This window comes from Cebus imitator, unplaced genomic scaffold, assembly GCF_001604975.1.
Source record: "Cebus imitator isolate Cc_AM_T3 unplaced genomic scaffold, Cebus_imitator-1.0 Scaffold4, whole genome shotgun sequence".
In the NCBI taxonomy this organism is placed as follows: domain Eukaryota; kingdom Metazoa; phylum Chordata; class Mammalia; order Primates; family Cebidae; genus Cebus; species Cebus imitator.
In genome coordinates, this window is record NW_016107319.1 from 11,453,710 (window position 1) to 11,478,559 (window position 24,850).

At 38.1% G+C, this 24,850-nt stretch overlaps 1 protein-coding gene across 4 annotated transcripts in view; it reads right to left on the bottom strand.

Annotated features, from left to right (window-relative positions):
* SLC10A7 (solute carrier family 10 member 7) overlaps positions 1–24,850 on the bottom strand; it is a 265,153-nt gene that overhangs the window by 48,907 nt on the left and 191,396 nt on the right. For all 4 annotated transcript variants that reach the window (XM_017534819.2, XM_017534811.2, XM_017534832.2 and 1 more), the window contains one exon: positions 8,241–8,324. In XM_017534819.2, coding sequence (XP_017390308.1) covers positions 8,241–8,324 — 84 coding nt within the window. The remainder of the gene's footprint in view (positions 1–8,240; positions 8,325–24,850) is intronic.

The following is a 24,850-nucleotide window of genomic DNA, read 5'->3' on the forward strand; positions in this document are numbered from 1 at the left end:
AAAAAAAAAAAAAAAAAAAAAAAAAAAAAAAAAAAAAAAAAAAAAAAAAAAAAAAAAAATAGATCAACATAACCTGATATAGACGCCTCAGAATTGTCTCTTGGGAAAAAAGAAAATCCAACATGAGGTGGCAAAAGGCATTCTGGTGAGGTGGCCAGTTCTATCTTCCTTCAGAATCTATACTAATTCATTTGCTCCCAGACCTCAGAGAAATGTAGGTGTTCAAAATTAAGTGACAAATCCTCATTAACCTGTTTATTTTTCCTTGTAAAGAGAGAAGGAAAAAATCTTCCATACAAGCTTTTTTATTTTGTTGTCTCACCTTTAAAACTTTGATTTTCTTTATTTTAAACTAAATAGCAGGAAAGGGTAAAGGGAAACTTAAATTTGACTCTCTGTGCTTCTAATAAACAGAACCATATATCAATTTCTGCATGACTTCCAAGTTGGAAACCTGTAAAAATAACATGCCTTAGGTGTAGAATGTCGATTCACTGAGATAGATATAAAGTATAATACCCATCATCTTAGTTCTTTATTTTTTTGTTGAAGGATTTCCTTGCTTTTTGTTTCTATTGTCTTTACATTTATAAATTGATTTTTGAGTAAGGATATATGATAGATAATTTTTCATGTTAAGTGTGAATTTCAAAACATTTTTCTTCAAGGTAGTTTCAATTTATTTCTCCAATTTTTATCCTCTATTGCACTAAATCCACAGTTTCCTAAAGCTTTGTTTCTTCATTAATATCCTGTTGCAATGTACACAGATATGAAATCAAATCCAATTTCTATAACACCTTTCTTTAAAGATATTTTTAATATTGAGTAGATTCAAAATAAAATACTTTGCAAAAAGCATAAACAATAATAATAATGAATGGGCACAATGAACACTTATGATCTACTTCACTCTTTGAAACTTCTTCCCCTCGATTTCTTCATTTCATTCTCATGAGAAAGGTCACACACTATTCTGCTGAGTTTACTGTTGAAAACAGAGGCACAGAGAGCCAAGTCAACTTGCATAAAATGTTGAAAAGCTAGGGAGGTGGGTGGGTAGGACTATGACCCCTATTTCCTGAAGGAACCATGGCACAGGGGTTCAGAGTACAGACTCTGGAGCCACAGTGCACCTGACTTTGAGTCCTGGCTCCACTCCTTACTTTGTGATGTTGGGCAAATTCTTTACTTTCTGTGTGCCTCATCTGTGATAGAACAGTAGTTGTCTTGAGGATTAATTAAATAAATATAAAATGCTTTAGAGACAGGGCCCGTCCCTGGTAAATGATCACTATTTTTATTTCCAAGTCTCAGTTTGATGATGTTTCTATCACTGTTTATCAGTACACCTCACTGTTACTTTTTTCTCAAAGCAATTTTCAGGTGAAGCAATGAAAACTGTTCATATCTAATATAATGCTATAAGTGCAAAACTCTACTAGTATTAATAACGCTAACTTCAACTTTAATGGAAGACTATTTAATATGAAAGACCCACCTCAAACTGAAACAAATCACTAATGGAAAGACCAGAGATGCATGAATGATAATGTATAGATATGCTTTTTTATTATTAATTTATAGGGGGAAAAGTAGGTTTTAGTGTGCCACTTTAAAAAATACTCAAGGTGATGGAAAATAAAAAGTGGTAGAATTTCTGTTTCATTGTTTATTTGTATTTCACTCTTAAAATAATGCACAAAATAAGTATTTGTCACAAGCACTTAGATGTACTGAAAAGGTTTGTTGGAAAAGAAGAGAAAATGCTATGACAATACAAATTTTATTTCTTTCTAGATTGATGGAAGGAACAATCTCCTAACCATCTATGGAAAGACTAATCTTACCTCACAGAGTCACAGCACCTTCAGGCTAGAGTATATAAAACTCTTTGTTCTACAAATGAGGAAAGTGAGGCCTAGGAGCCATGTGTGCAGCCAAACGGTGACAAAGACCAAACTAGATCTCCCATCAAATTAGTCAGTCAATAATGATTTCAACCAAAAAGAAGTATTGTATGGGGAAACAGAAAATAAAATTCACTCTCTGAAATATAAATCACAAGTTGAATGATAAACTTTTATTGCCAATAAAAAATTAAGAAAAATATATTCAGCTCATACTTCCTGGTCTTTTTCTTCTCTCTTTAGTTCCCATTTTCTGTTTAACCAGTAATGATAAAACCTCATTTTAAAAGATGCATATAACAATCCATACAAGTGTTTATTTTCATAATTTGGCACTCCTAGTTACAGCTGTGAAAGTAGCCTGCCATGCAGGACACCTGATTCCTCTGAACCAGCACATATGTATACTGCTAACAAGGTCCTCAAAAGATTACCTCACACAGTTGAGATGAGCCAATAGATTAAACTAGGCAGACAAGGTCCCTGCTCTTATGATGCTTACATTCTAGTTTAAGAGAGAAATAAAAAGCAAACAACAAATAAACAAGAGGCAAAATAATGATACATACTGAGCAGAAGTTTAGATAATATGACAGTGACTGAGTGGCTACAGGTAGCTACCCAAGGTGAGGGTGGGGAAAGGTGCTTTTGAGAGGTGAAATGTGGCAAGGTGTTTCATGCAGAAGGAAAGGCCAGTGCAAAGGTTCTAAGACAGGAACAAGATTGGCATGTTTGAGAAACAGAAGCAAAGTTAGTGAGACATGAGGGCAATGGGCAAATGGGAGAGTGTTGGGGAGGTAAAAGGGAAGATCTAGGATAAGGTGAAACAATCTCTTTGAAGAGTAGAAAAAGAAACACTATAAGGAAGTAGGGTAGGGTTTCTGGGAGGTGTTAGATGACATGTTCAATTTGGGGTCATGAATTTAACATAAGATGAGACCAATGTGTATTGCTCTTGAGAATCAAAGCTCAGCTGCTCCAGTAGAAGTAGCGTTGGGCCTTTGTGAAGTAAGTAAAATGGAGAGGAGAAGAAGCTGAGAGCTTTGCCTGGGAGTGAGGTGAATGATGGAGCAACTCATTGCACATGTGGAGTAGGCAGAGTTGGCTTTAACCAGGGTTGGGGCTTTTTGAGCAAGTACATCAAAGGGAGAAATGGTGAAAGAGTTGAGAATATTTGCCAAGGAGGGATTATAATGATAGACTATGGAATCAAAGCTGGGTAAGAAGGGAAGTAAAGTCTATGAGGATGGTGAGTGAAAGGTAAGTTAATCTGGGGTCTTGGTAAGGTTGAAGAATTACTGATTAGAGGATGTGAGCTTAGTAGGTGAGGACAGACATGGTGTTACGAAGTGGGCTGCCTGAGATTGATCATCAAGGTCCAACAGCCCTGTTCTAGCCCTGTAGCACTTTTGTGTGTATTAGAAAAATCCCTTCTTTAATATACTCTATTCTCTCCTGCCAGGACAATGTTAATAATAAATATTCAAACCTATGATGCCTATAAGGTGGGTACGCTTCTTTGAAATGCAGCATTGTTGTGTACCGCACAATCTATCCCACCATAGGCAGAGATGACCTTGTGAGGCTGTGATTGTAGGAGGAGGTAGCTGAGGTGACACTGCCTGCCCTGGGCACCCTGCCTGTGGAATGCTCCCCCTTCTCCATGGTACTGGAGGACCTGAGGACCATGCAGCAGCACTTATATAATAACATCTACTCAGACATGTGGCTCTATCATTTATGTCAATGTATCTGTGGGCCAGTTATAGCACAGTTCATCCAAAGGCTAAAACCAAGGGAGGTGTTAGAAATATGGCTTTTCTTTAACATAAAATTATGAATAATTTATTTTCCTTGAACTGGTATCCTAAAAAAAGATATACTTTTTTTTCAGGTATGTTTTTCAGGTGGTAACTAGGAAAGAAAAACATCATTGTTATTGAGAATCTACTATATACAGACCTAAAAATATTACCCTGAACAAATGACAATCTAGGGAAAATTACTGCTGGGGGCTCCCTGAGGATAAATTCAAAGTTCTCTTCAGTCAATCTTTTTATACAGCTTACACCCTACTCTTGAGTATGTTATTAAGTACCCTATAAATAGTAACCTACGGAGACTACCACTTGGGATGAAATAACAGATTCAGTACATACATACGTACTAAGAGTTACTATAAGCTAGGAGATAAGAAAATTAAGAAGATACAGTCTCTGCTTTTAGGAAGCACATTGATAAATTATATTCTTTCCTGATAAATATTGTGAATCAAGTACTACGGGAGATGTGGAATTTAATCTAGGTCAGCTAGGTCAGAGCAGGCATGCGTCACATTGGAGGGGATCTCTGCACTGAGTCTTCAGCAATGAGTAGGAGTTTGCTGGCAATACAGTCAAAGGCACAGAGCAGTGAAGGGCCATGGTCAGGTGAAGGATGATGAGTATATAGCATGGGAAAAGCAGAGCCCTAAGGAGAGGAGTGGTGGGAAGTGGCACTGGAGAAGCAAGTTGGGCCAAACTCTGAAGGGCTCTGGGGCCACACAAGGAACTGGCAACAGGGAGCCACCGGGAAGTTTTTAAGGAGAGGAATCATATGAATTGATTTGTTTTTTAGGACTACTCTGGAGGCAGTAAAGACATTAGATGGGAATTGGAAGAGACTCACAGCAGAGAGACAGGTTTAGGAGGTGCAATAATTCAGATAAGAGATGATGAGGGTGTGTCATCCTCTCCAGCGGTGTGACTGGGGCTGTAGGGGCCAGGTGTGAAAGATTTCTGAGGCAGAAATGGTAGGATGTAGTGACTGCCTGGAAGTAAAGGAGCATGGCTATAAGGAGAGGGAGGAGACAAAGCTGACTGGTAGTTTCTAGATGTGGAGACAGGGTGGTAACTGTTAATTCCTAAGACCAGAATACAAAAGGAGGGGCAGGTAGATGCAACCATATAGGTTTCTCCTCAAAAGAGCCATAAAAGAAATGTGGTACCTGGAACACTTAAGAAAAAAAAACTGCCTATACTACTTTTTGACTACCTTTATTACTTTATAATTTACTGAATACTTTACTACTTACTACTGAGAACACGAAGAATGAGCCATCTAATAATTCATTATTCTCTCTGGATAAATGTTTTTAAATTACATATATTATATAACCCTGTACACACAAAATTAAGTAACCTACACACAGATTTTTTTTTCCCTACGTTTTAAGCCAAGCATTTATTATTAATAGGCAAATTTCCAAGATCTACTACAAGAAGAATGTATGAGCCTTAAATTATTGGATGGAACTATTTTCAGAACCAAGAAAATATGTATGAATTTAAACTAATATAATCCACAGCTTAAACTGTGTGGAGATGAGAAATACAGGTAGATTCAGTTATGCCTCTATACAGCAAAGCATATCCCTTACTGATCATTGAACTCGGACTCATTCATTCTTTCTCTCACTCTTTCAACACATATTTACTGGGTACCTATGGTCTGGGAATGTAACGGTAAACAAAACAAATGTGGCTCCAGTAATCAAGAAGCTGACAGTCTAATGGCAGAGACAAACTGTTAACAAGCAAACTAAACATAGGTATAATTTGGGAGAAAGGTTAAAGAAATCAAACAAGGTGTTGCAATGAAGAATAACCAGGGAAATATATATCAGCTATATGGTTCAAAACCAAGGGAGGTGTTAGAAATATGGCTTTTCTTTAACATAAAATTATGAATAATTTATTTTTCCTTGAACTGGTATCCTTAAAAAAGATAACACTTTTTTTTCAGATATGTTTTTCAGGGGATAACTATGAAAGAAAAACATCATTGTTATTGAGTACCTACTATATACAGACCTAAAAATATTACCCTGAACAAATGACAATCTAGGGAAAATTACTGCTGGGGGCTCAAAGAAGCCTTGATTGAAGAGTCAAATGAGAAACACGTTGAGGTGGGAAGGTAGGCAGAAAGACATTCTAAACAGAAAGAAATAGCAGGAACTGAGAAAAGCCAGGGACGTTGGAAGTAGGAAATGTGGTAGGGCTCAGAGAGGTAGGCAGGGATGTAACATTTAGTCAGAATCTCTCTGTTGTGTGATTAGCACTGTGGGAGAAATATTTTTTAAGTATCATTTTTTTATATTTAATTAAATGGTATTCTTTTTTTGAGACAAAGTCTTGCTCTGTCGCTCAGGTTGGAGTGCAGTGGCATGATCTTGGCTCACTGCAAGCTCCACCTCCTGGGTTCAAGTGATTCTCCTGCCTCAGTTTCCTGAGTAGGTGGGATTACAGATGTGCACCACCAAACTGGATGAATATTTGTATTTTTAGTAAAGTCAGGGTTTCATCATGTTGGCCAGGCTGGTTTCAAACTCCTGACCTCGTGATCTTCCTGCCTTGGCCTCCCAAAGTGCTGGGATTACAGGTGTGAGCCACCATGCCTAGCCATTAAATGGTATTCTTAAAGTGCTTATAAATCCCTCCTTTTATGCTAAATTTAGTCCCTTTACTAAGTTTAAAATTAAAAAAAAAAATAGCATCTGTGTTGTGGACGCTGTGGAGCACCACCCAGATGCCTGTCTTCAGGAATGAGGTGCTTATACACACAGCTGCTGGGAGTGTTGGGTGAGTAAGAGATGTCAGCGAAGTTCCTCTTTGGGACTTGCCCTCAGCCTAAGTGAGCAAACTCACCCAAGGTCACAGTCCTCATGGAGGGTAGGAGGGAAGCCAGTATCTAATAACAGGTCAGTGTAAGAGTGTAAAGACCAGGTGTTCTTGCCTTAAGGCAGGAGAACTCTGAGGGGTCATTCCACCTCCAGGGCTCCCCGCAGGATCTACTGAGATCTCTGTTGGGATTGCATCATCTCCATCCTACTTTATTCACTCTCCTAAAGGTGTTGCTCCCAAGGGTACCCCCTAGTGAACTTCCTGCATGGAAACCTCTGTCTTTGAGCCTGTTGCCCAGAGAACCTGAGCTAAGACAGCATGTAAATATTACATGTCTATGCACACATTTCTTTTTTTATTTTCTTTTTTCTTTTGAGATGGAGTCTTGCTCTGTCATCTAGGTTAGAGTGCAGTGGCATGATCTTGACTCACTGCAAACTCTGCTTCTCAGGTTCAAGCAATTCTCCTGCCTCAACCTCTGGAGTAGCTGGGACTACAGGCACCCCACCACCACACCTAGGTAATTTTTTTGTGTTTTTAGTATAAACAAGGTTTTACCACATTGGCCAGGCTGGTCACGAACTCCTGACCTCAGGTGATCTGCCCACATTAGCCTTCCAAAGTGCTGGAATTATAGGCGTCAGCCACGGCACCCAGCCTATGCATACATTTTTTATATTCAATATTTCAAAGACTTGTTTCCTGGTTAGTATTTGCAGGGAATTTGATAATAATGATTATAATGATAGAAGCTATAGAGCACTTATCTTAGTTAGGTTCTATGCCAAGAACTTTACAGGCATGCATATTTCATCTAATCTTTATAACAACCCTTTAAGATAGATATTATTGTCATAATATTTAATAAATTATGAACCTGGAGCTAGGGAGATTAAATAACTTGCCCATAGTAACACAGCAAATCAAAGGCAGAAATAAGTCTAGAATCAAGTTGCTCTTAATGTACAGCTTTCCTAGGACTTTCTCACTTTAGTTGTACTTTAAATTCTATACTCCGATACTGTGGCATCCTATGACTTTAAAGAAAACAAAAAACAAGAAAAAAATTCACTTGTTTTAAAATTTGTATGCTTACTACTAGCTTGTTATAAAAAGTTAAAATAGAATTTCTATTAGTCCAATTGAGTAAGAATGACAAAGTAAGCCCTAAATCTTCTAAGATCAAACTTTAAGAGATAATTGAAATAAATTGTTTATCAATTACATGGTTACAAACATAACTGCTGTTGGAGAAGTCTATAAACATGCCAACCAAAGACAGATGCTTGTTCCCAACAATGGTCATAAACCTTGAGAATCGCAAAGTCACAAATAGAGACATTGTCGAAAGTTGCAGAATAAGGTAAGGACTTCCTAGGTGTTTTCAAGGTAGCTACACAGCTACAAAGAGCAGATAATAAATTTTAAAAAATGAAGATTCTGTGCAGAAGTCCCTATATATAGCTAGCAGGGGTCCCTAAATACAGCTAACTGCAAAGCAGATTTGTATTAATTTAAAAAATAAAACAAATGAGAATACTGTGATTGATGAAACTTTGTTTTATCTCCTCCCTCTGAATACGCTTTCTCTCAACTGCTCTGACATGATGTAAGATTTCACAATTTGATCCATAAAGAAAAGATCAGATAGAATTAGAGGTCTTACCTGTCCAATGATGAGAGGAACCACAACAGTCATAAAAAGCTGAGAAAAAATAGATGTGAAAGGCACAGAAGAAGACGAGCCAAGCTGTAAAACAGGAAAATAGGAGTTAGAATTACTGTGAATCAGTTATCAAGTATTAGTGTTTATAAATAATGCAATAAATAGATTCTCTCACATGCATCAGAAATTTGGTAGCTATCTACAAAGAACAAGTGAAGTTACCTCTAATTTTCTAAATTCAACACAAAAAACTGTTAAGTATTTTAAAATATAATTTCTATTGGGAGACTAAGATTAAGAAAAATATTGATTTGCAATCAACCTAAATTGTTTATTATTTTAGTAAAGTCATTCTGTATTCATACAGTCTATAATTATATGGCATATTTCAACAATTACAGTTTATGTGATTTTTATGTCACCTGTCTGTAGATATCTGAAATAAATGTCTCATTCCCTTATCAAGATAACATTTTTATTCATGCAAATGAAATAGTTTCTAACTTTCTGACTCCTTCAAAACAAAGACAATGAATCTCAGATGCTGTAGAATTTTTTCTTACACAAGGTCTTATGAATGGGAAATCCTGAAACATAACGTATTTTCAACTTAAAATTTCAATATAGCTCTCCTAAATTTGTATGCTTTAACACTGTTCATAATTCCTATTTTTCTTCTTCCTCATTTTTTGATTCTTTCTTCGCTAACAATTGCAATCTCAGCTTCATTAAGAGGCTGTTCCCTGCAGCACAACAGTGCTTATCTATGCACACAGTAACACACTCACGTTAGCCTCCATCACTAAGAATCACTGAGTCTTCCTATGAAATTTTTAGCGTTGGTCAAAATCTCCTCATGTTTTTCAAACTTCTCTGGACAAATAACAGATGTTCCTCTCTTTCACAGGTTCATTTTGCAATCAAATTCTCCCAAACCATTAATAATTGGCCCTTGGAGCTTACTTTTCACCTTTCCCCTGCAGACCAAACCTCAGTTTACATAAGTTTAGTTACACTTAGAAATATCTTTTGGAAAATAATATTTGTGAAAGGACATGGAAGCAGTGATGACTGAGGGTACACAACGTCAAAACAGAGCAAACATTTAGATAAATGAAGTCAATAGCTCTGAACGAAGTGGTGTGGGAGCAGTGTTTTCACTGATTTCTGCATGAATCGTTTACTAAAATCTCCTCTCCACTCTGGCATATTATATAAAATTCTGTCCCCCAGCTCCAGCCCCAACCTACATGCACTGAAAGTGCCAAGAATACAGGTCTTGCCCTTCAGAGGCCCTGTGTTCATTTAAAATCACCTTCAACACTGACCACTGGCTTTCTATTTAATCCATAAAAATTGGTGGTCTCTAGCCCTTTTTCTCCACAACCAATATAAACTAAAATGAAAAAAGTCAAACAGAAAAAGTGAAACTAGTAAAGAACAAACAGGATTCCTGGTGTGTTAAATGTTGCATGGCTGTTAGATGTTTCTTTTTATACAAAACCAAAATATTGAAAGCTAATAATTAAACTCTATTTTAAAGCAACTATGTCTTTGAAGAACAAGGTGCTTAACAGGTACATTCTCTCCACAATTATTAACCCTAAGGATATTTCTGTGGCAAGGACTGAAATAAATAAAAAAATATATTTTACAGAGAAATTGAGACCCTGGATGAATAGAAAAATAAACTTTAAAGAACAAAGTTTCCAAGTTCAAAAATGTCCAGCTCAATGCTCTCTTCATAAGGTTTACAGAGCTTGGAGAGAGGTAGCAAAATTCAGTTATAATCTTCATGTAAAAGGTGACATTTCCTGCCTAAAATCACTTCAGTGATCTCACATATCTCTGGCTGCTCTTTCTAGCTCAACTTTATTATTATTATGTTTTTACATTTTTTAAATGAATAACCATTTCAAGCTATATTCTCTCTTTAAACACCCCAAAATAAAGAAAAATCCATTTCAAATTGAGTTTAAAAAATATTATATATTTATAATGTCTCCATCCTTCACATACTAGACCACTGGCATAGTCAATGTTTGGAATCCACATGTTCTTTGAAGACAGTGGAACAAGGCTATGGGATGAGGAGGTTGTCCATGATCTCCAAGGTCCCTTTTTCCTCTAGAATGCTATGATCTCTGATCTACTTGATTGGAAACACAGGTTACAGCAGCCTTCCTCTGAGGCTCTGTCAGATCAGAGATCAGAGCAAGCTACTCAGGAATGTAATTAACTGGGCACATGAAGCCAGACGAGGTATGGCAGGGATGCTGGGGAGGAAATCCCCCAGGATAGCTCCCTTAGAAGTGGCTCTGAAAGGAAGGAAACCTCAGTACTGGAGACTAATTTGGCATAAGTCCTTTCTTTTGAATTGGCCACCAGACCTGTCGCTGTGGTCGGTGTGAAGATGCAGAGGGACCCTTGGGGAAGTTTCTGATGCTATGAAGTATGCCCTGGCATCCAGAAGACAGAACAGCAAGCATCTGGCACAGTGCAGCCTGTGAGGACAGGGCTAGAGAGACACAAAACCCAACCATTCTGCATGCCAATCTGATTTTAACTAAAGCAGAAGGAAATATGCTGCTTGGGATATTTGGTTCTTCATATTTTAAGAAGGAACCTGTTGTGGTTTCTATTGTAAAGATCAGTGTGTTTATGAGACTCAGCAATAATTCACAGGTGAAGTTTTCAGGTTCAGTGAAAACTTGTATCAAGCAAGTGCTCTAGGCTTCACTGAGCTACCCTGGCAGATTTAGAAGTCATATGTTTCATACTGGCAACCCATGCTTTAAGACATAGCGTGTTAAACAAACAATCCAGTCCTTGGCTAATTTCTTGCAGAAATATGTAGTACTTTAAAGGAGAAAACTCACCATTAGGTTGGTTTGTTTGTTTTACTATCCTATGCTGAGAAGAAATCATTCATGATAATTCAGTACGTGGTAATTTAGGATCTTTGCATTCAGTCATTCAAGTAGTTACTCAGTGCTTCCTGTGAGCTAGGGGTATGTTCTCAACGCTGGGGACACAATAGTGGACAAAAGACAAAACCCCTCCTGTCAAGCTGCTGCTTTTTAAAAGCTGAGGTCTGTGTGCATGCCTGTCCATCCCCAAGTATACATGCACTCACTCCTCTCTCTGGAATGCTGTTTCCCCACTCAAACTGGAAAATTTTGAGTCTTTTTCCAAGACTCAGTTCAAGCATTACTTCTTCAGGAATTCTTTCCAACACCTCCTCCCAAAATGCTGAATTGGCTACCTCTCTTTTGTGAACCACTGTTCTCTGTGTCTGAACTGTACCTCTTAGAATCCTTGGTTGTTCTGTTTACAAATTTATGCTCCTGAAGGTTGGGACACGATCTTGTTCATGTTTACAGTCCCAATGCTCAGCAGAGTGACTGTGTTCTACATTTAGAGCAGTGGTTCTCAAATGTAGCACATCAGAAACATCTGGATGGTTTGTTAAAACGCAGATTGATTTCTCCATCCTCGCTCTGTCTGATTCAAAATGACTATGGAGTGGGATGAGAGTTGTGGTGAGAATTTGTATTTTTAACAAGGTCCCCAGTGATGCTGCTGCTGCTGAGTTGGGGGTTTGCACTTTGAGAACCACTAATCTACTACATAGTGGGTGCTCAACAAATACGTGTCAATTGGTGAATGATTGTAATATGAAGGCAGAAAAAGCTTGCCCATGTTTTCATTCCATTCTTTCAGCTTCATTCAGGTAAGCTGCAAAGCTCTACTTAGTTCACAGACCCAAGAAAGGATCATCAGCCTGGTGTCCCAACCGGTTGTCTTCCGTAATTGCTCTGATCTCTGATCTGACAGAGCCTCAGAGGAAGGCTGCTGTAACCTGTGTTTCCAATCAAGTAGATCAGAGATCATAGCATTCTAGAGGAAAAAGGGACCTTGGAGATCATGGACAACCTCCTCATCCCATAGCCTTGTTCCACTGTCTTCAAAGAACATGTGGATTCCAAACATTGACTATGCCAGTGGTCTAGTATGTGAAGGATGGAGACGTTATAAATATATAATATTTTTAAACTCAATTTGAAATGGGTTTTTCTTTATTTTGGGGGAATACAGATTGAAATGGTTATTCATTTAAAAAATGTAAAAACATAATAATAATAAAGTTGAGCTAGAAAGAGGAGTCAGAGATATGTGAGATCACTGAAGTGATTTTAGGCAGGAAATGTCACCTTTTACCTGAAGATTATAACTGAATTTTGCTACCTCTCTCCAAGCTCTGTAAACCTTATGAAGAGAGCATTGAGCTGGACCTTTTTGAACCTGGAAACTTTGTTCTTTAAAGTTTATTTTTCTATTCATCCAGGGTCTCAATTTCTCTGTAATAGTAACATTTTTTAAAAAAAATTTTTTACTTTAAATTCTGGGGTGAATATGCAGATCTTGCACGATTGTTACATAGGTATACACATGCCATGGTGGTTTGCTGTCTCCATCCCCCCGTCACCTACATTAGGCATTTCTTATTTATCGTATGCTTCCATGTGCCAGACACTGCTTTGTTTTATTTTTTAATAATTTCAACTTTTACTTTAGATTCAGGAGGTACATGTGCAGGTTTGTTACATGGGTACACTGAGTGATGCTGAAGTTTGGGATATGGATTATCCCATCACTCAGATAGCACAGTACCCAACAGTTTTTCAACCCTTGTCCCCTTCCTCCCTCCCCACTCTATTAGTCCCCAGTGTCTCTTGTGCCATCTTTATGTCCCTGAGTACAAGCGCCCTCTTATAAGTGAGAACATGCAGTATTTTGTTTTCAGTTCCTGTGTTAATTTGCTTAGGATAATGGCCTCTAGCTGTATCCATGCTGCTGCAAAGGACATGATTTTGTTCTTTTATATGGTGTGTAGTATTTCATGGGTGTATACGTACCACATTTTCTTTATCTAATCCACTGTTGATGGTCACCTAGGTTGATTCCACGTCTATGCTATTTTGAATAGTGCAGTGATGAACATGTGAGTGTATGTATCTCTTTGGTAAAATGATTTATTTTCTTTTGGATATATATGCAGTAATGGGATTGCTGGGTTGAATGGTAGTTCTAAGTTCTTTGAGAAACCTCCAAACTGCTTTCCACAAACACTGAACTAATTTACATTCCCACTAATAGTGTATACGGGTTCCCTTTTCTCTACAGCTTCTCTAGTGTCTGTTGTTTTTCACTTTTTAATAATAGTCATTCTGATTGGTGTCAGATGGTATTTCATTGTGGTTTTGATTTGCATTTCTCTGATGATTAGTGATGTTGAACTTTTTTCGTTTGTTGGCCACTTGTATGTCTTCTTCTGAGACACAGACAATGCTTAAAATGCTTACTGCATGAGGAATAATTTTTTCTTTTTTTTCTCTGCTTTCCTTTTGCATGTGGAATAAATTCTCACAGCAACCCCTTGATGTTGGTTTTATTATTGCCCTCATTTTCACAAGAGGCAACAGCGGCACAGAACAGTTAAACAACTTGGACAAGGTCACTATAGCTAGAAAGTGACAGACACTAAACCCACAGGTGTAGCTCCAAAGCCCTCACACTTAACTCTTTACACTCCACTACACATTAGTTACAGGTGGTACAGTGTGAAACAAGGGAAGGGGGTACCAGTGAAAACCAAAGCTGGGCTCTTCTTTTTGTGCCTATGTGAGGGGGCAGGGCCACGGGGAGGGGGAGAGGGAAGGGGAGGGGGCAAGCCACAGAACACACAAAGAAATGATTGGAGTGACCAGTTTCTCAACTCTCCCAAGGATGTTACATAACTAGTGCCAGAGTAGGCGCATTAGGGAGAAGTTAATTCAGTACACACAATGGATGCCTCAGGACATCAGGGCTTCTCTAACTGGACAGAGAGAGGCTGGGTGGAAGCACGATTGACTGCTATCAACCCATTCAATCTAGAAACTATTTTATCTGGAAAGAATCTGGGGGTCCACTTGGCAAAATAATATGGGGCAAACTAACCAGACTCAGAAAGACAAATAGGTAACAATTCTTGATGAAGAGATGTTGACTGTCTGTAGAATCACAGTTATCAACCTGCAGTTAGAAAACAGATGGTGCATTTAAATCACTCCTGTAAGTGAGCTGACCTGTAAATTGTCATTAATGCACCAGTTCTTCACTTGCTCTGCTATGTAATCAGCCTTTTATCTCCTATCAGGGAAATCCATTAGCCACAGGCGTCTCCACTATTTGTGTCTCTTCCCAGCTATTAAAACATTGTATTAAATAATTCACCCTTGATGACTGGTCTTCACTCTCATTAGCACCACATTGGGGGGGGGATGAATAAGAATAGATATTTTCAGTTGACACTGCAGAATTATGAATGCTAAATCTCTTTTGCTAGAAAATCAGAAAGCAGCAGCTTCGGACATAGAGCAGGATTTGTTGCCTTCCTGCTCTATTTCCACCTCTCCATATTATCCGCAGAGCCCAGCCCCAGGGAAAGTGGGGAAGACTGGCTTACTATTGTGCCCACCTACAGACACACTCATAACACCCATATCTCCTCCCCGTCACAAAGATAAACATTTAGACAGAAGAAGGAAGAGTCTCCCCAGGTCCCAATCCCCCACATTTTTCCAGAATTCTGTCTTTCCCTATACACGATGTAGTTCAGCTTTTCTTTCCTTCTCTGCTGCTCCTTCTCTCACAGGGATACATGCAAACAAAACTGATTACTTACATAAAATTGTCAAGTAAATGTATACCAGGTGACAGACTCAATGTTAAAAATTTTTATCAAATTTAGGAATATTATTTTTATCAAAATTAGGAATATGGTTGTTAAATAGCCATACTGATTCAGTTGCATGCATCCAACTAAAATTTGGTTATTGTCTGGAAAGTATTTGTTTAGGAGATGAAATTATCTTTTAATATTTATATGCACAATTTTTTTCTCTCTCTGAGAAATGAAGATTAAAAGAAGCTTTAATAGATTTTATAAATATAAAAACATGGCTTCACTTTTCTTTTTGTTTATATACTAGCTATTGTTCTTTTTTTTAGTTTTATAGAGGTATAATTGACAAAGTTGTATCTATTCAAGGTGTACAACATGATGTTTTGATATACATATATATAGCAAAATGATTACTACAGTCAAGCTATTTAACATATCCATCACTTCACATAGTTACCTTTTTGTGTATGACCTTAAAAATACTTAAGATCTAATCGCTCGGCAAATTTTAAATATGCAATATATTATTATTAACTATAGTAACAATGCTGTGCATTCAGTGTTCTGAGCTTACTGGCTTATAACTGCAAGTCTACATTCTTTGACCGACATCTCCCCATTTCTCCAACTCCCCAGCCCCTGGTAACTTCCCTTCTACTCTGTTTCTATGACTCTTTTAGATTCCACATACAAGTGAGATTATGCAGTATTTGTTTTTCTGTGTCTGGTTTATTTCACTTAGCATAATGTCCTCCAATTTATTCGTGTTATATGCTAATTTAAAACATAAGACGAAAAGGTTAACTTCTAATAACTTTGATGGAAACTTAATGTATGCAATCATAGGCTCAGGTTATTCAAATCCACATAGACTGTTTAGTGAAATGTGCCAAAATGAATTATAAATTGGCTTATCCCAACCTAAAGAGGAAAGAGGAAAGCTGTGAGGAATTGAGCTACCAAGATATGAAGGGCTGGGGGGAGGTAAAGATACTCAGAGGCCTCTAGGAACAAACTTAGTTCCCTAATTTTTGACCAAAGGATTTATTCTTGTCAATCCTGAGTGTGGTTTAGGAATCAAAGAAGCTGCTATTGCTAAATATTCTCTTAAGCAGGACACATGATTTAGTTCCTTCAGCTTGGTTACCAATAGGCAAGGGCATGGCAAGGAACCAGTGTCTTTCCAACTCTGGATTGACCCTACCCGCTCAGGGAGCACCCCCAGTTGCTGGTGCTGAAGAAGGAACCAATGGGCAAGGGAAAAGCCCAGCTAGGACAGGACTGCCCCAACTCAACCCATGTCCCCAGCTCACTTCAGTGAAGTCTGAGAAGTTCCAGACCAGCAGTGCAGCTGGCCTTCTCGGGACAGTAGTCCTTAAAGGGGGTAGAAGCTCATCAATGTTACCTCTGTCAACTCTAGAGCACTTGAAAACTGCTTATCGGTTGCTTCCCTTCCCTTCCCTTAGTCAGAAGCTACTCTCAGCTTCAAGGGGAGACTTGTCTTCACTTGCTTTAGAACAAACACAACTGAGCACAAGATAGAGAAACTGACTCAATGTGAAGCAACTAAGGCAATCAGATGCCTAGATTCTTTTCAAGTGGTTTAGGTTTTATTATCATCTTATGAATCTCACACATGTCTGTCCATTAATTATGCAACCATAATTGGAAACAAATTATAAAAAAATAATTAGTAGTATTATACATGACACTAATGGCTGTATACATTGTTTTTGTTCACAGTGATGGGATCAAAAGTTGAAGAATTTTCTATCATAGGCAGCCTGTTACTAGGGAAACTAATGATGATTGTAGCCTTGAAAGCTGCTCCTTGATCTCTTTTCCTGACCTGGACTTTTCTCTTCTATGAACTCCTTTAAGCTCAGTTCAAATCTCAGTTTAGCAGTCAATTTCTTCTCTAAATCGCCTCCATATTCATAATTCTTGTTTGTCCACATAAGTTTTAAGTTTCATCAAGGCAATTATTATGCCTGATTTTTTTCCTCTTACTAATGTTACGTAGGGTATAATGTTCAAGAAAAAGTAACTGTGTGCTGATAAAATGTTTTAAAACAAACTGTGTCTCCCAAGACATGTACTTAGGAAGCATAACCTGGAAGGAGCATTTGAAGAGAGGGAGGCAGACCCAGGCTGAAAGTGGCATGTGTTCTCTACCAGTTGTGTAGTCTCAGTCAAGTGACAAAATCTCTCTGAACCTAGGTTTTCTCATATAAAGTGAGGATAATACCTCCAAAGCCAGTCATGCCTGTCACATGGGATTATGCATCAAGTAACCATATTAGCTGCTCAATAATAATTATCCAACTCCAGATAAACAATGTTTCTTATACACAGTTGTCAGAATTCAAACCTATTGAACTTAAGAACTGCTGAAATGGAAATTAATAGAAGAGACAGATCAAGGGAATATATAGTTAGCCTAGAAACAGAGTCTGGTATGTATACATTCTGTGTACATATGTGTTTGTGCATACACATGCGTATGTGTATATGAGTCCAATGATCAAAGTGCCTTAAAAACCTGCCTGATGAGGGGCCAGCTTCTAAGAAACCAAGTCATATAAAATCAACTGATAGAACAGCAGAGCTAGCAGTGCCCGTACTTACCCAAGGGGTGCTTACATAATTCTGAATGAGTGAGCATATAGGCCAGTGTTTGTCAAATACCCTAAGGTAATGATGTGACCATCCCCACATATGAAGATGGTGTCATCTATGAACTCTGAGGATGACTTTCAGCAGTGGTCAAATCTTGCACTCCACATGTTTCAAGAGGTCTTGATGCTCAATTGACCATTATGGCTGAAGAGAATAGAAGTGAGGCTTTGGTCTGTCATTCTAACGGTACAAACTCAAAATTTAACTGACCTTTCTTTGCCAATCATGGACTTATTTAAATAAATTGATGGTCTGCAGAATTTGGGAGCTTGAGCCCATGACAACACCATCCAATACATGGTTTCCTTCGACTGCAATTACACAGAATTAGACTGATATGTTTCCATGGTATGAACAGTAATCTTTAACCTACTTTGTCTTTCAGAGGGACTAGGGAAGAAGTCTAGACATAAATGTAGCTTCCTTTCATTCCTCTTTGTAGAGTAAGTAAGATGTAGTTGGCGAGAAAGTGTGAGCTAACTGCTATGGAGATTTCTGGGGAACAGGTGTCCACAGAAGGAAAGGCTTCAAACTGCTTGAACAACTGCCCTGGTATTGTTCACTTGGGTTTAGAACCCAGCTGCCTGACTTCACAGCCAAAGTGCTTAACTCAGCCCTATTGCTTCTTCATATTAACTACCATCCTATACTACTTTTCAAGTTTTAGAATCTCCCTCCTTCAGCCTTCTCTGATAAAGACCATAATAACGGTGGCTAAACATACAGTTAGTGATAAACCACATCAAAGGAAAGGAAAGATGCAAGTTTTTAAGTATTCTCTGATTCACAACAGAGAATCAGAACCATGCAATTGAAAAAAATCTGAAGTAGGCAAGAGATCCATTGGGAAACATTCGAAGTTTCTATCTACCTTTTCCTTCCCCTCAAATTAAAAATTTTCTTTCAGTAGAAAATTTATCACAAAAAATCTACTTCTATTTAATGAAGTGTTCTCTATGTTAGTAATCTCCTTTGAAATATTGTTTGTGAAATTACAATTTCTAAGTTGAATTTTAATTATTTGTTCATGTATCCTATTTTCTCTATTAAGCCATAAGATCTTTAAGGGAAGGATCAATGCCAGATTAATCTTTGTAGTATTCACAGTGCACAGGAGGTCTCAATAAAAGGATGATTATTTTGTTTAATATTATTAGAAAACTATAAATTATTTTTCATAAAAAGGTAAGATTTTATAAGTCGTTGAGTTCCTAACTTTCCAACCATTCATTTATCATTTGAATCATTCTAATCATTCATTACTCATCCACCTTTCTATTGCCCTCCTTCCAATAAATATTTATTGAATACTTGGCATTGGAGACAAGGTAATGAATAAGACATGCACAATTCCAATTCCTGGCCTATTAGAAGTTAAAATCTAGTGGATACTTACCACTTGTACCATTGTTTCATAAGAAAAATTAATATGAAATTCCAAGTAATGCACTTGTAAGTACAGTTTTTAAAGCTGGACAACGTCTTAATTTATCCTAACAGACAGGAACTCCATGGACTGAGGAAGATCCACTGACAAAATAAAGAACAATAATTTCTGCCCTTGCCTAAATGAGAGGTATGTTATCAAGATAATTGAGGTAATGTATTTGAAAGCACTCTGGGTCCACAATAATCTGAATGTTTCTGTGCACCCCAGGGTGCTAGTATTGGGAGATGGGACTTTGAGAGGTAATTAGGTCCTAAGGGTGGAGCCCTTATGAATGGATTATTGCTCTTATAAAAGAGGCCCCAGAGAGCTGCCTTGCTCTTTCCACCTTGTGAAGACACAGTAAAAAGCACCCATCTATGACCCAGAAAGCAGGCCTTTACCAGACACCGAATCTACCTTCATCTTGGATTTCCCAGCCTCCAGAACTGTCAGAAATAAGTTTCTATTATTTATATGCCACCATTGTGGTATCTTATTACAGTAGCCTGGATGAACTAAGACAGGATCTTGGTAGTAAAAGGTGATACTTCAGGGAAAGTTTCACTGCTCTCAGTGCTGGTCATGGTAAACACTGGACTCATTTACACACAAAATTATAAAATTATAGATTATGTATGATTATAGAATCCTAAAGTTTTAAGTCTTAGGACTCAGCCCATAATTAAAGTAGTTGGACTGCTCCTGCATTTCAGACGAGTGCTTTTGCAGAATCTTGATGTCCTCCTGAGATTCCTTTCTATTATTCTCTGTTAAGTGTCAAATGTAACATTCGCACGGCTCTTTACAGTTTACAATATGCTTCCAAAAAAATTAACTCATTTCATCTTATCATAATCTTCATTAGAAAATTCACTTTACGTAACTGGTACTGGCTGCCAATTAAACCAAGGTTTTATGCCTTTTCATCATACTGTGCTACCTGTCTATAAATAGAGTGTGAGGGAAAGTGAACTCAGATCCTTCAAAGCAGCTTCATAATAGATAATAGGTCCCTGAAGTTAGAGCACATAACAACAAAACAGCAGTTTTAAAAATAGTTCCAACTCAACTTTTTGGACAGATGCATCCATTCATTTGTCCAACCATGCATTCAAAAAATGTTTTTGAGTCACTTCAATTGCCAGGCACTATTTTGGGTATTGGGATTATGATGGTGACTAAAACAGATGAAGTCCCTGTTCTTTTCTGATGCTTACATTCTAGTGGGGAACACAGCTAAACAAATTAACAAATTATTAAACTGTCATGAGATAATAAATGCCAACAGGAATATATGATGGTTAATTTTAATATGTCAACTTGACTGAACTATGGGATGCCGGGATAGCTGGTAAAACATTATTTTTTGGTGCATCTCTTTGGGTATTTCTGGAAGATATTAGCATTTAAGCTAGTACACTGAGTAGAGAATATCCACCCTCACAAATAGGGGCAAGTGTCCTCCAATCCATAGAGGGCCTGTATTGAACACAAACACAGAAGTAGGGTAAATTGACTCCTGTCTTTAGCTAGGACATCCACCTTCTCCTGTCCTTGGACACTGAGACTCTGGGTTCTTAGGTCTTTTGGCTCCAGGACTTACATAAGCCACCACCCCCAACCCCCAGTTCTTAGGCCTTCAAACTCAAATGGAGCTATACCATTTGTTCCTCTGCTTCTCACGCCTTTAATCTTAGACTGAATTACATCCCTGGATTTGCTGTTTCCCTGGCTTCCAGATAGCAGATAGTGGAACTTCTAGGTTCCATAATTGCATGAGCCAATTCCCATAATAAATCTCTCACTCTAGGAGACTACTATGCACCAGAGATCACTCCCTTTCTCCTACTCAAGAACATGTGTCCACAAGTTCTCCCTTATTTTTTCTGTGTCAATTTTTCTCTCCATAACTGGGTTAATCCTATTGACACAAATGTGCTACTAATTTTCCCAACTTAAACAAATTTTCTCTTCATATTTTATTAACTTTGTTAGTACTCTATTTTCTGTACCTTTTATAGCAAAATTACCCCCAAAGAGTTATCAATTATCACCGTCTTTAACTCTTCTTCCATTTTTTCCTCAACCTATCCAATCAGGCTTTCAAGTACACAACTTTGATGAATAGCTCTCATTAAGGTCCCCAATGGCCTCTGTCTTCTTAAAACCAATGGCCAATTCTCAAACTTCATTTTATTTGAACTGTTAGCAGCATATGAAGTGGCTGATCACTTCCCCTTTTTGAAACACATTCTTTGCTAAACTTCTAGGACATGAAAATTTCTCAGTGTTCCTCCTAAGCAAACTGGCCGTTCCTTGGTCTACTTTGCGAATCTCTGACTATTGCTGCATCTTGGCACTTGATCCTCTGAAATCTTTCCTTCTACATTCTCACTTCCTAGCAGTCTAATTTAAAATCCATCTAGATGCTGACCTCTCCCAAATATATATCTTTAGTTAAGACCTCCCTCCTTACTTCCAGACTCATAGAGTCCATTGCTTACCTTATGTTTTTACGTAGATGTCTGAAAGTCAGTGGAATCCAAATATGTACAACACTGAATTCTCTTTATGAGTTCCTTCAACCTGCTCAACCCTAAAGTCTTCCCTATCTTAATAAATGGCAACTCTTCCAGTTGCTCAGGCCTGGAGTCATCTTTGACTCTTTCCCTCAAAACCTTTATTCAATCTCTCAGTTCTACTTTCCAGTCCTACTTACAACTACCTCCTACCAGGTATACTCAACCACTCTGGTCCAAGCTAATGACATCACTTGGCATAATATCATACCAGCTTTCCAACTGGTCTTCCTGCCTCCACCATGATCCCCTTACAATCTCTTCTCAACCCAGCATCCAGAATCATCCTTTAAAAAGGTACAGCAGAACATGCTATTCCTTTTATCAAAACCCATTTAATGGTTTCCTGTCTCTCTCAAATTAAAATTTCAAGTCCTTAGAAAGGATTTTAAGGTCCTAAATCATTTGTCCCCTGCTCTGTCTCTGACATCATCTTTTTTTTTTTTGAGACAGAGTCTCACTCTATCACCTGGGCGGGACTGTAGTGGCATGATCTTGGCTCACTGCAACATCTGCCTCCTGGGTACAAGCAATTCTCCTGACTCAGCCTCCTGAGTAGCTGGGATTGCAGACACCCGCCACTACGCCCAGCTAATTTTTGTATTTTTAGTAGAGATAGGGTTTCAGCATGTTGGCCAGGTTGGTCTCAAACTCCTGACCTTGTGATTCGCCTGCCGCTCAGCCTCCCAAAGCGCTGGGATTACAGGCATGAGCCACCACACCTGGCCTCTGACATCATCTTTATCTACCCTCCCCCTTGCTCACTCTATTCCAGTCATACTGGCCACCTTGGTGTTTCTTAGGGACACCGGGTATACTCTCAGGACCTTTGCACTTACTGTTCCCTCCACCTGGAACACTCTAGCTCCAGAAGGCTCACTCCCTTATCTCTTCCCGGCCTTTGCTCAAATATTTTCTCAGTAAATCTGAACTTGACTGCCCTATTTAAATAGCAACCCTTTCTCCCATCCCAATCTAGTATTTCTTATTCCTCTACACTATTTTATTTTTGTCTTCAGCACTTATCACCCATCTCACACACTATATTTCTACTTATCTACTGGTTGTTTCTTTCCACTAGTATTCTCAAAATACTGTTTTGAGAGCAAAGACACTTATGTTTTACTTATTGTTATATTCCCACACCCAGGAGAGTGTCTGGCATGTAGAAATAACTCAGTACATATTATTGAATGAGTAAAGAATAAGTTTTAAATAACTTTTTTTGAGAAATTCTGCTATAAAAAGAGAGCACAGAAATGGATTGCAGGCAGGATGAGGTAAGGTTTAATTTTAAGATGTGTAATATTACAGAAAGCTTATATGCTAATAGAAATGATCTACTAGAGAGAAAAAATGTGATAATATAGGAGAAAAAGAAATATCTATATGAATCATATTAAGTAGGACATAAGAGATGACATAACTCAAAGAACTTCCTTTAGAGGGCAGAAAAGACAGCTTATAGAAACAGGAGAAAAGGTGAAGAATATGGCTACACATGCAGGTGGGTGGGATCATGTAAAATTTCTCTGATTGCTTATTTCCTCCTCAGCCAATTTCCTTTCTGCAATACTTGATATGAAAAAAGAGGCATTGGAGACTTGAGACACAAGAAGGTGTGAAACGATCCTCTAGAGACTGGAAGAGTGAATTAATTAAAGGAAGGTAGCAGGGTTGCCAGACTCACTTACATTTAGTTGTCATGAATTTCAAATGAGACCAATCAGCATGGTAGTGTGTTTGCTCCAGCATCTTCAGATACATATGCAGGAAGGTGTAGAGTTAGATTTCAGCAGGGTTAGTACTTTGCCAGGCAAATATGAAGCAGCAGAGATGAGTAAGATTGTTGATGGTGTATATAATAAAGGAATTATAATGATGGACCATGAGGTCTAGGCTGGGTAAGATGGGATGTGAGGGCAAGGGGTGAGAGTAGGATGGGTATAGTCAGAAACATTGCAAAGGTGATAAAGTAAATGAATTGGCCATTCCAGTGAAGAATTTTTGATTTGGGGAATAAATCATAAGATAGGAGCTGTTAGTCAGAGAGGACATTTGAAAATTGGATTATGGAAGGATGCAGTTATTGGCAATAACAAAGTAAAGGGCCTTGAGTAGTTGGCTGAGATAAAGTGGAGGGCAAGCTTGCTGGAGAAGAGGTCAAGAATTTAGAGACCAGGATATTGGAAGGACTAACTATGTGAATACTGAAAATACCAGGAATTTTAAAAGTATACTGTTAAAAAGAAAACAATGGGAAGATGCTAACATTTTTTTTTTAACTGATAGTGGCACCTTTCATTATCTCTGGGTGATAGAATGGAGGAGGTGTTACTTCCCATTCTATTGATAATTACAACAAAAAGGAGTAGCAGGTGATATAGCTATGTTGGCACAATCTTCAAAGGAACCAGGGGATTTTATGGAGAAGGCATGGGAAATGATCTGGAATTGGTAATGAGGTACAAGGAAGATACCTTCCCCATTTCAAGGCTCAGTGATAAGAAAGATGCCTGCGGCAGAAACATGAATCAGAAGACAGGTTTCGGTGGAGCAAGAAAGTGAAGGAAATATTCTGAGAAGAGGTTAAGAATACAGCTGAGACTCCATCAGCAAAGATGTCCTTCATTAGTTCCTATGCCTGAATACCCATAAATTTCCCTTTTTATGATATGTTAAAATAAGACAATACCATTTCTAGGAGTTGTATTAGTTTCTTGGGTTTCTATAACAAAGCCCCAAAACATAAAACATCAGAAATCTATTGTCTCACAATTCTAGAAGCTATAAGTCTGAAATCAACCTGAGCCATGCTCCCTATGAAATCTATAGGAGAGAATCCTTCATCTCCTTTAAAGTCTGACGTTTGCCAGCAATCCTTGGTGTTTCTTGGCTTGTGGACATTCTCTAATCTCTGCCTCCATCATCACACAGAGTTTTACCTGTGTGTCTCTGCCTTCTCTTCTTATTCTTATAAGGGTACCAATCATATTGGTTTCAGGGCCCACCCTATTCCAGCATGTCCTTGTCTTAACTAATTACTTTTGCAATTACTTTATTTCCAAACAAGACCACATTCTGATGTACTTGGAGTCAAAACCTCAACATACCTTTTTTGGGGGAAATAATTCAACTCACAACAGGGGCATTGAGAAAAACAGTACACCTTTTATGGAATGTGTTAATATAT